Source organism: Anneissia japonica, unplaced genomic scaffold (genome assembly GCF_011630105.1).
Source record: "Anneissia japonica isolate Jap-2015-1 unplaced genomic scaffold, ASM1163010v1 scaffold288012_len1326614_cov192, whole genome shotgun sequence".
NCBI classification, from domain to species: Eukaryota; Metazoa; Echinodermata; class Crinoidea; order Comatulida; family Comatulidae; genus Anneissia; species Anneissia japonica.
Window position 1 is genome coordinate 999,148 of NW_022756612.1, and position 11,048 is coordinate 1,010,195.

Sequence of the window (11,048 nt, forward strand, 5' to 3'; positions counted from 1 at the left end):
TATGCTAGGCAACCAAGTTGTAAATTGATTTATTGACTGACGTTGTGAATATTGAGTGTTGTGAAAAGGGTGGCTGATGATGTGAAAGGATGAGATTTTGATATTAGTTATGGACCTGGCTCCCCAAACGCTACAACAGTAATCAATATGGGTAAGAAAATGGTGTTGTAAATAAGAAGTGCTGTGCGTGTGTCAATGAATCTCCGTACTCGTGCCAGGAGATTTGTAGAGAGACCGATGTTTGAACGGAGGCTACGTATGTGCAAATTCCATGTAAGTTTGTCGTCAATTTGTTTGAGTTGAGTGCCATTAATGTGCATCTTAAGAGCTGTCTCTTATACACATCTAGATGTGTATAAGAGACAGATATATTGGTGAAAGTGATGACAATGAAAACAATAGTCAAGTTGACGTATTTTTGGAACATAATTTATTAAACACGAATATTTCGTCCACTCCAGTGGAAAAAATAATGTTAAACTACGAATTACTGTATTTATTCAGCTTTAAAGAGACTTACCTTTAATGGATGTTAAATTATAAGAAAGTGTTATTATTATTATTATTATTATTATTATTATTATTATTAAAGTGTTATTATTATTATTATTATTATTATTATTATTATTATTATTATTATTATTATTATTATTATTATTATTAATATATTATTATTATTCAATGGCTTTTATAATTACCGTTATGTCATTATTTCATGTGTAAAAAATTGTTATTAAACTAAGAAAAGAGAAATGAAATAAAAGTGGGTGAAACTCCCACAAAAGAGAAAAAAAAAATCTATTCACGCTAATTAACATTAATTAAAGTTAAGAAAGAAAAATAAATTGAACATTTGAATTGTCCAATGCTTTATCTTGAAACATATGTAAAAAAATCAAAATATCATTATCTTGATAGTGAAATTTACAATTTGTGTTAGTCCACTTTGATTCTCTCAAAAATATGTTTTCTTCGAAAGTGTGTGTCCTTGTAAAAACGGTGACGATTTCTGGAACGACTGGTAGTGGTATGCTTAAAACCGTTAAATAATAAGATATAGCAAAGATTAAGGAGTGAGGATACTTTCAACAAATATTCACTAGTGCTGATACAAGTAAGACTCAAAGAGAGCTATGAGGGACACTTCGCTGCTACTTAAGTAACATTATACAGCCATGAATTATACAAAGCAGTTGACAGTGCAGTAAATTGTGTTTTCTTAGTCCACAAAATAATGTCATCATGTTCTTGTCTTAATCTTGACATCTCTGTTTGGCATTTGTTGTTACCTGTAATTCATTATTATATTCGGAAAACTCTATGATACCAATGCTCTGTGATTTCTTCCATCACAAACTAGTTGTCTTCCAGAACATGTTTATTCCAGGTTATCTATGTTCGAAAGTGTCCTAAAACTTTCAACGAATTAGATTTACCATAAGCAATAAGCCGTTTACTATCCTTCAGCTGTCGGCGACACCTTGTGTATACTTTCTTGAACCATTTCAAACTAATTATATTACGTTAACATCCTGCGTCTTTAACTGTTGGAGGATCGGTTGATGGATTGATTCGGTGTAAACACCAAAGATAACTCATGACAGTCTAAAGAAGACTTACTTCCAGTGGGGTCCTTCTGGTGAAAACCCCCTACTCCTATCCTAAGAGTGTTTTGCTTTCTTTAATGTGCACATGGGCTATAATGCGAATCGGACCAAGGGCTTAAACGTCTTATCAGAAAGATGGTGCGCTATCGTAACTTGCATTTCAGCCCTCCAAATGAAATAAAAGGAGAACAGCGATAGGAATTGAACCAGGTACTAAACAGGTGAGAGATGCCTAGCACTGGGTATTATTGCTGTACATGGTTAAACAAATTTGTGTCTGTCGATGCATTGCCATGTGCTGTTTTCACATAGACCTACTGTGTATTTTCTGAATATTCATTTCAATCTGAATTTAAAGACAAAGTACTGCCCATGACATTTAAATTAGGTTTTCTCTAGGATTAGCTTATCATACGATTTCTTTGTGTATGTGTTCTACATTATAGTTACGGGTTTTGTGTGAACATGTTTTTTCAACGGCAATTAGTTGCTATTCTTTTATTACTAAACTTTCTATAGTTATAAAGTTATCTATTATTTTGAACGCTATTGATTTTGTTATAAGCATTTATCTGTGTTGCTCTTTTATGGACAGCTTTATATAATCGTGTTATTTTGAAGGTAAATTACGTCTATTTAAAGGTTTTTATTTCATTCCTTTATAAGAGTAAGAACCAATCAACTGATCTCAGATAAGTTCATTGGCTCTTGTTGGATAACAACATAGTGACATGTGTTAACTCTCTTAATGCTGTAACATATTCGTCGATAGTTTCGTTGAGTTGTTGAGCCCTTTGCCTCATTGTATTTTTGTTTCTCACCTGGAACATTGCCGAAAATCCGATGAACTGGAGCAAAAATACAATGCAAAAGCACAGTTCGACGTATAGCGTCGTCTTCTACATTTAGAAGACCACTAACTATTCCGTATTGTATACGAGTTCATATAATTTTTGTCCCTATATTTTAAATAAAACGCTGCTAGAGGTTTCAAGAGTCCACGCCACGATCCAACCTTGTCGCCAAATGTATAGTATATTGTAGGTCGATCGACAATAACAATAACACCTGGTAAATTTGTTCTAAATCACAACTCTAGTTTATTCAACAATCTTAAACCACGATGACCTGATCATCTGATCTTTCTATAGCATATATTGTTGATGGTACTATACCACTATAAGAGATACTACAGAAAGTAAAGTAATTGTAAGAAATGTGACAAAATTGTAGTAATTTGTAGAAAGCAAGAATATGGACTTACGGGGATGTAGTTTGCATTTATATAGTCCGATCCTGCTTCTCCCTGTATATAAGTAAGTTTTACTCTTGTACGATCATCTACAAAAATAATATAAACAACATTTTAATTATTGGTCAGGAAAAGTCTCGTTACTCTAAAAAATGTTTATGTTCGATTCAGTCGGGCGCGCCACATTTCGACGCAAAATTCACCTGATCACGTTCAGTGGGAACCGGCCAACGTCAATTTCACGAAACTGTTTGTCTCGGTGACATCAATTGTAATTCTGTTGATGGTGGAAAACAGCTCTGGCAAAGGCTATAACAAATCGCCAGACGATATGATTTATCTCATCTTATTAACAAGCCAACGAGAACCACAGTAAAATTATCTTCCTGCATAGAACAGATTTTTGTGAACAGAGCTGAGCTTTACTGTCAATATTGTGAATAATTTTAACGACGACGATAGCACTGTTGAAATTATTAAAATCTTTTCAGAAAATAATCTTGCAGGGATGTTGAATGTGATTTACTCTTAGTTAAGTTCAACAATGGTTTCAATCCTCGAATTCTTAAGGCGGCTGCACCAATAAATGCTGAACATCTGGCGGTCATTTTAAATATGTCTCTCTCCCTTGAGATCGTCTCAACCGATTCGAAACTGGGTACGGTTGTTTCTACTCACAAGGGTAGATCGAAAACCGATTGCCAAAACTATCGGCCATTTACTATCCTGCTATACTGATGAAAGTACTTTAACTTTTTGTCCACAACAAGTTTCACATTTACATATCTAATAAATTGTCCTCTCATCAATCTGGCTTCCGCCCACTCCATAGTACTACAACAACAATTATCCATGTAACAAACTATATTCTGGAAAACACGGATAAGGGTAAACTTACTGGGAGCGGTTTTTATCGATCTGAAAAAAGCGTTGGATACCGTTCACCATCCCACTCTCTCTTCAAGAAGCTTGCAAGTACTGGACTTTCAACCGAGTGTTTCAGCACTCGGTTGGTTCTCTTCTTATCTGTCTGACAGAAGACAGATTACATGTGTTAATGGTGTCTGGTCATCCGCTGCTCCAATCGGTAGTGGTGTTCCTCAATGATCTATATTAGGGTCATTACTATTTATTTTGTTTATTAATGATCTGTTTATTTCCGTTTTAAAATTGTTTTGTTTCAATGTACGCTATGACACGGCCCTATTTTTTCTGATACATCAGTGTCGGTTATTCAGAGTAAATTGCAACATGAACTTGGTAAAATAAAATAATTGGTTATTAAAAAAAGTTATCTGTTAACAAAGAAAAAACAAAATCTCTTCTTTTTGGTTCTAAAAGAAAACGTATTGGTGCAGCCACCCGGGCGCGCCCCTTGAGATAAAAGTTGGTGACTTTGCCATTCAAGCTGTTGTACCTTGGAGTATGGTTTGATTCCGCTCTACCTTGGTCCATTCATGTTGAAATATTGTGTAAAAAAGCAACACATTAAATTTCATTATTACACACCTTGCTATCGATGCTCTTTTCGATTATGCTGACGTCGCTTGGGGCAACGCAAGTAAATGGTACAAATTACAAATCCTTAAAAACCGCGCAGCTAGGTCAATTTTACGTGCTGACTATCGAACACGAATTGCGGACTTGCATCTCAACCTAAACAGGAAACTCTTGGGGGGTAAGGGATATCTATTGCCAAAAACGGTTGTAAACAGCTTGAACGACAGCGTCCCCTATGATGATGTTTCCTAAAATCTACCTTAATAAGAACTTAGAAATGGAGAAATTAGAGAACAATTCAAAACGATGTTAAGGAAAATAACATGACGTTAAGGGGAAACAAGGGTGTCATTTTTACCCTCGCCCCACGAAGTGGGTATTGCAATGAGCTCCCACTGTCTGTCTGTGACGCTTGTGTTTGTTGAAAAAGCCAGAAAGGTTATTCCGTGATGAAGAATGTCTCACTATAAATTGGACGGTACAACGTTTCAAACTATTTTTATATGGACGAAACTTTATCATAGACCAGCCTTTGTCTTGTTTAAAAAAGTCAAAAGTTGCAAATGAACACACTATGAGTTGCGTGTTAGCGCTGCAACCCTTTCGCTATAGGCGTAAGATAATCAAAGGCAGTGCCAACTTTGGTGCAGATCATGAGTTGTGTAGTGGGTGATAGTGATTTGTAAGTCAACTTGCTTCTAATTTTCACTTTTTGCTAGCCCCTGGTCAACGTGTTCTGAATGACCAATCAATTTCATGAGGCCTAGGTCTAACACACTAGGTCAATCTGAGCCTGGCCAGTGTATTATCAAATACAATAGGAAGATATTACTTTCCATAAACCGTAGTCATAAAGCTAGAATAACTCCCAGTGCTTTTGCACGGATTAAGGAGTTATAAATCGAAGGAGTCGTAGGTGTAGAGCAGGCAAACGAGTGAAATATAAGCAAAGGGTTTGCCAAAAAAGAATCCCCTTCACATAAACGTGCAGATAGAACTTTGAAATTGGATTCGCTTATCTCTTTTAGAATACTTAATGCACGGTCACTGCGTAACAAGCCTCATGACTTTGTTGGTGGCCACGACCTTGATATTGTGGCAATGTCTGAGACATGGCTGAGACCAGAAAATGACTTAGTAGTTGGCAACTTAACGCAATCGGGATACAGATGCAAGCATATTCCCAGGGAGGATAGAAGAGGGGTGTGTCAGTATTCTATTTAGATCCAGTTTAGCTGTAAACATAAAAACAAATGTTAGGAAATATAATTCTTTTGAAGCTAATACATGCTGAGGTCACACCTGGATTGTCCGTTGCTGAATTCCTTACCGATTTTGAAAGGATGATTGCTGAATATATTTTACATCCATCTGAGGTTGTCTTCTATGGTGACTTTAACATTCACATGGACGATGACAATGGCATGTCAGCTAATAATTTTAAAACACTATTGACATCCTTTGGTTTTTTGCAGCATGTAAATGAGCCCACACACTGTGGCAGATACTGCCTTGATCTTCTGATCACTCGAGATACTTCATGGCTATCTGAATTACACATGCACCCCGGTCTTTCAGATAATTTGCAATTATTTGCAAGTTTACTTTCAGGAAACCCCCACTACCTAACATTCACTTTAAGAGACGTGGTATCAGACGAGTTGACATGGATGAATTAAAGAAAGATATTCATGCTCGTTTCATGGATTTAGATTGTGATCCACATATGTTTGTAGAGAAATTTACCGATTTAAGATTAGTTCTAGATCAGCATGAACTGGTAAAAAAAAACAAAACTATCAAACTTAAGTCTTCAAAGCCCTGGTTTACTGAGGAGATACGCTCCGCACGTAAAATTCGCCGTCAACTTGAAAGAAAAGTCATCAGCTCTTCCATTTTCTGTTTCAGATTTTGCTGAGAGGTTTTCTGGCTATTTTGTAAACAAATTTCTGGAAATTTGGGATTCTCTGGTCCAGGATAACTTTTATTACATTTCTGATTCTTCTTTTAATTCTGATTCTTCTCATACGTCCACACTGTTTGATGAGTTTGAACCTTCCAGTGAGGAAGATATATTTAACCTCATTAGAAATTCACCCTCAAAATCTCGTGAGGCTGACCCTGTAACAGTTTCTTTGATCAAGAAATGCATTGATGTCTTTGTTCCATTCATCAATAATATTGTAAATAAGTCTTTGGAATGTGGTGTTTTCTTGCTGTTCTTAAGATTGCACATATTCGCCCTACATTTAAAAAAAGCTAACCTTTATCCTGAAGTTCCGAAATACTACAGGCCTATTTCAAATTTAAGTTTCCTTGGGAAGACAATAGAGAGGGTTGTATGAACATATGGACAAGATTTTCAGCGCACATTCAAACACACGCTTTGCTTGATCCATTCCAATCCGCATATAGAGCACACCACAGCACAGAAACTGCTTTACTTCGTGTTCAAAATGACATTTTCCGTGCAATGAATTGGAAAAAGAAAAGGAAAGAAAATGATAAGGAAACATAAAAAAGAAAAAGAACAGGAAATGGAAAGAAAACATAAGAAAGTAAAGGAACGAAAATGAAAGGGAAACATAAGAAAGTAAAAGAACAGAAATGAAAATGAAACTCAAGAAAAGTAAAGGAATGAAAATGAAACATAAGAAAGGAAAGAAAATGATAAGGAAACATAAGAAAGAAAAGAAATAGGAAATGAAAAAGAAACATAAGAAATTAAACGAACGGAAATGAAATGAAAAGGAAACATAAGAAAGAAAAAGGAACTGAAAAAGAAACATTAGAATGTAAATGAAGGAAAATGAAAAGGAAACATAGGAAAGTAAAGAAATGAACATGAAAAGGAAACATAATAAAGAAAAGGAAAGGAAAGAGAATGATAAGGAAACATAAGAAAGAAAATGAACAGGAAATGAACAGGAAATATAAGAAAGTAAAGGAACGAAAATTAAAAAGAAACATAAGCAAGAAAAAAAATAAGAAAGTAAGAAAAATAAAGATAAGGGAAAGTAAAAGAAAAGGAAACATAAGAAAGTAGGGAGGTAAAGCCAAATGTGCTGTGGACAATGGTGCCATTTTTTGAGTTGTGTATTACCCGTGTATTAGTGAAAGTCAGGCTATATGCTATATGTCAGAGAATTCCAATCCGTCTTCAAATGAGAGGTACACAGTAATTGAAAAAGCCTGTATGGTGAAAGGACCCAAATACGTCTAGATGCACGACCAATTACCAAATGAGTTTTATTATGTCATTGATCTTGTGAAAGGAAATTATTAAATGAAATTGTTTCTTTTAATAATAATTAAATAACTTGCGCCCTCCTGAAGTTCAACTTCATGAGAACGCAAGTCACCTCGTAGACAAGTTTGGAATCCGGTGGATCAACCTTGAAAATTCAGAAATGTAAATTTATGTTTATTAATCTAAAATCACTTTAAATTACTTTAAAATCTAATCCTAATTAAATATGCAAACACTCGAGTTAGTTTCTTTTCATATAGATTTAGGTGTTCTTTATTTAAAGTTCAATTTCTGTTGTCATGTTAAATATGTTGTGTCAAATTTAGTTGAGGAATGATGAATCTACTAAGCGCCTTTCTACGACTGCTAATGAAGTTGGCCTTTCTAATAAAATACATAAAAAAACATTAATTAGGTTGGACTATCCAGTTTCTAAAGGAACTGATAATTCAGGGCTTGTACTCTTAGCTTTAACTTTTGATGTATTGATGAATCGACTTTTTATCAATTTTATATATTGACTATGACCTTTTTTTAAATATATACTCTTCTATTAGGTGATGTTTCTTAGATCCAATTGGAAATAACTCCTCTTGGAATTTATTGGGTTGCCAAGGCATTCCCATTATTCTGTTCGAAAGGTGTATAGGCCTATAAGAAAAACAATAAATTAATTTAAAAAAATACATTTTTACTAATGATTATATTTTATTACTATTTTAACAGCTGGCTTCTTACCTATTTATCTATTTCGATGTAAATTGGTAAATTGATGTTTTTATTGTTCGATGTTTGTAATGTTTTGCTATATTTCTATGATGCCGAATAAATTCAATTGAATTCAATTCTTCTTAAAACCATACAGTACATTACTATGCCAACGAGTTATGGTCCCTTTACAATGACAAATAATAATAAACATTAATTTTGAAATTAACCTGCTCATTTTAAACTAACATACAAATTATTAATTAAGCATAAAGTTTATTGAATATAAAAAATATTTACTCCGATTTTATACTGGATAATGATAAATATAATAAAATACACTTACCCTGACAAATTATGGGTAAACATTTTTAAAACACACGAATTTTATTTTCAATATGACAATTTGTTACTTCATGAGCAAGTTAAATACAAACAGGATTTTACACCCTGTTGGTCCATTTTTGCACACACCGCACCCCCCCCCCCATCCGCCAATGCCAATCCTGGATACGGCCACGTGTAGGTTAAAATATAACCATACTATTATACAATCACTGGTAAAAATAGTAAGCAAAGAGGGTGATAGAACGTGATTCCTGGGCGTCTTTAACCCATTACACGTTGTTGCATGTTACTTAAAAAGCATTGAATCAAATGAACCTGTCTTGGGTAATATTCATCTCTTCAAATTTATATACCATCAAGTGTAGTTGTCTTGTGTAGAAAGCACTACTAAATTCAACAAATAATGAACTTACAAAAGATTTAGTTGTAACTACCTCTTAATCAAAATATTTGCGTACGAAAGGTACAGATATGTTTGGATAATAGTGTAATTTATTTGAAACAGTGACCTAATTTTGGTAATTCCGTCATATACTTACAAGGTAAAATGTTCGAGTAACGGTTCTTAACAACATTTTCAGGTTGTACAGCAACACTCGAACTTATCTTCTTACCAATTTTCTGTATGGACTTTAAAAACACAAACAACAAGTTATTGTTTAATACCTTTTTTGGTTTAACCAGATTAATTTACTTACTTTTAAGACATTTTGTCCACCTTCGGTTGGCCAACTTCAACGGTTGTTTATCAGCATTACGTCATCACACGTGTAGAGCCTCGGGGTCCCTTACTTCTTCCGTATTGCTGAATGTTAGATCGAGTAACACTAGAATACCCGCAACTACCATATCTAATTTATCTGTTTTTTGGTACTATATATGATAAATTTTGTTGTAAATTTTTCAAAAGTTCTTGTTTTTAGATAATTATGTTTCGTAATATCTAGTGTATTTTTAGAGAATACTGAAGCAAGTCCAGACGACGACTTTCATGGTGTAATGAGAATGATATTGATATGCAAAAATGGGAATTAAGTACACTAGTAAGGTAAGAGTTTTAAAAAAAAATTACCAGATAGCAGAAAGGCGTTGACTTACTTCATATTCCTGTGAATATCCAAAGTGAGTATGAGCACTCATCTGGTTGTAATCATAGCAAAAATCAGACAAAGCAATTGACCTGTAACGATAGATTTCAATTACTAATCTACCTATATATATAAATAAAATCAAGGGGAAGTTGGTGCAAATCATTAGGATGAGAGGGCTCAACTGGCTGGGAGCAGAATCAGTTAAAACAATATGCACAAAACTTAAAACGATTCCATCTGTATTTATTGGCTACAAACTTGTTTCGTATGAGTAGCTAAAATCTACCCACACTCATCAGGCTTAAATACATAATAAGCATACCAAGTAGGATCATACACTAATACTGACAGAAACTACAGCGAATATATGTTGCCATGGTGCATAGATAATTATGGTCCTTAGTCTATTGTTTAAGTTAGTTGTTGCATAGCAAATGTTTCTTTCTGTGCCTACATGAACATGGACACAACAGCAATTTTAGAAATAAAACTCAGAAAAATGCCACAACTCTAAGCCAATATATATGGACACTAAAAGATAAGTCAATATTATATTCCATAAAGTGGAGAATTCTAGGCAAATGTAAACCTTACTCCACAGCCACTAAGAAATGTAACTTATGCATAATAGAAAAATATTTCATAATTTTTTAAGCCAGAATTAAGCACACTTATTCACAGAAATGAACTAGCCAGTTCACGTAGGCACAGAAAGAAACATTTGCTATGCAACAACTAACTTAAACAATAGACTAAGGACCATAATTATCCAGTGGATGCTTAGTTTATTTTGTCATTCTGATTTGATTTTCTCTACTGTTCCGTTTTAATTTTAAATAGTTTTGCATTATGTGGCCGTTTGCTGTTTTATGGGTTTCCCCATTTGCCTTTTAAAATTTATATAATATTAATGAATCTCTATTGAGATCCAACGGACCGCCACTCATGCACGGTAGATATTGCATCTTTAGATCTCCGATCTTGTTCACAAATTCACGGACTAGTGGTGTCTCGTAAGAATTTCGTAGGACGCGTAAAGAATGACAAAATATTCTCTGTATCTACTGGAACCGATCCACATAGCTTGTATTCCAATATTTGCATTCACACCTGGGTTGTGTATATATATTGCCTTGGTTTGGTTCTGTAATCATTAGTGGTCGTGGGACTAATTTTGGCCCTCCCTAAGCTGGTCGAACGTTTCGTTTGGGGCTATACCCTAGCTGCACTGATGAGGGCTGGAAGGCCGAAACGGATCCGTCTGCAGATATTGGGATTCCGTCCAGTGGATA

At 34.5% G+C, this 11,048-nt stretch overlaps 1 protein-coding gene across 1 annotated transcript in view; it reads right to left on the reverse strand.

Moving 5' to 3' along the window:
• The window catches only part of LOC117124277 (receptor-type tyrosine-protein phosphatase beta-like), a 60,787-nt gene that overhangs the window by 30,193 nt on the left and 19,546 nt on the right, over positions 1–11,048 (reverse strand). Inside the window, exons 3-5 of the mRNA XM_033270447.1 lie at positions 9,764–9,845; positions 9,205–9,295; positions 2,872–2,948 (exon numbers count right to left, since the gene is read on the reverse strand). Of these exons, the coding sequence (XP_033126338.1) occupies positions 2,872–2,948; positions 9,205–9,295; positions 9,764–9,845 (250 nt within the window). The remainder of the gene's footprint in view (positions 1–2,871; positions 2,949–9,204; positions 9,296–9,763; positions 9,846–11,048) is intronic.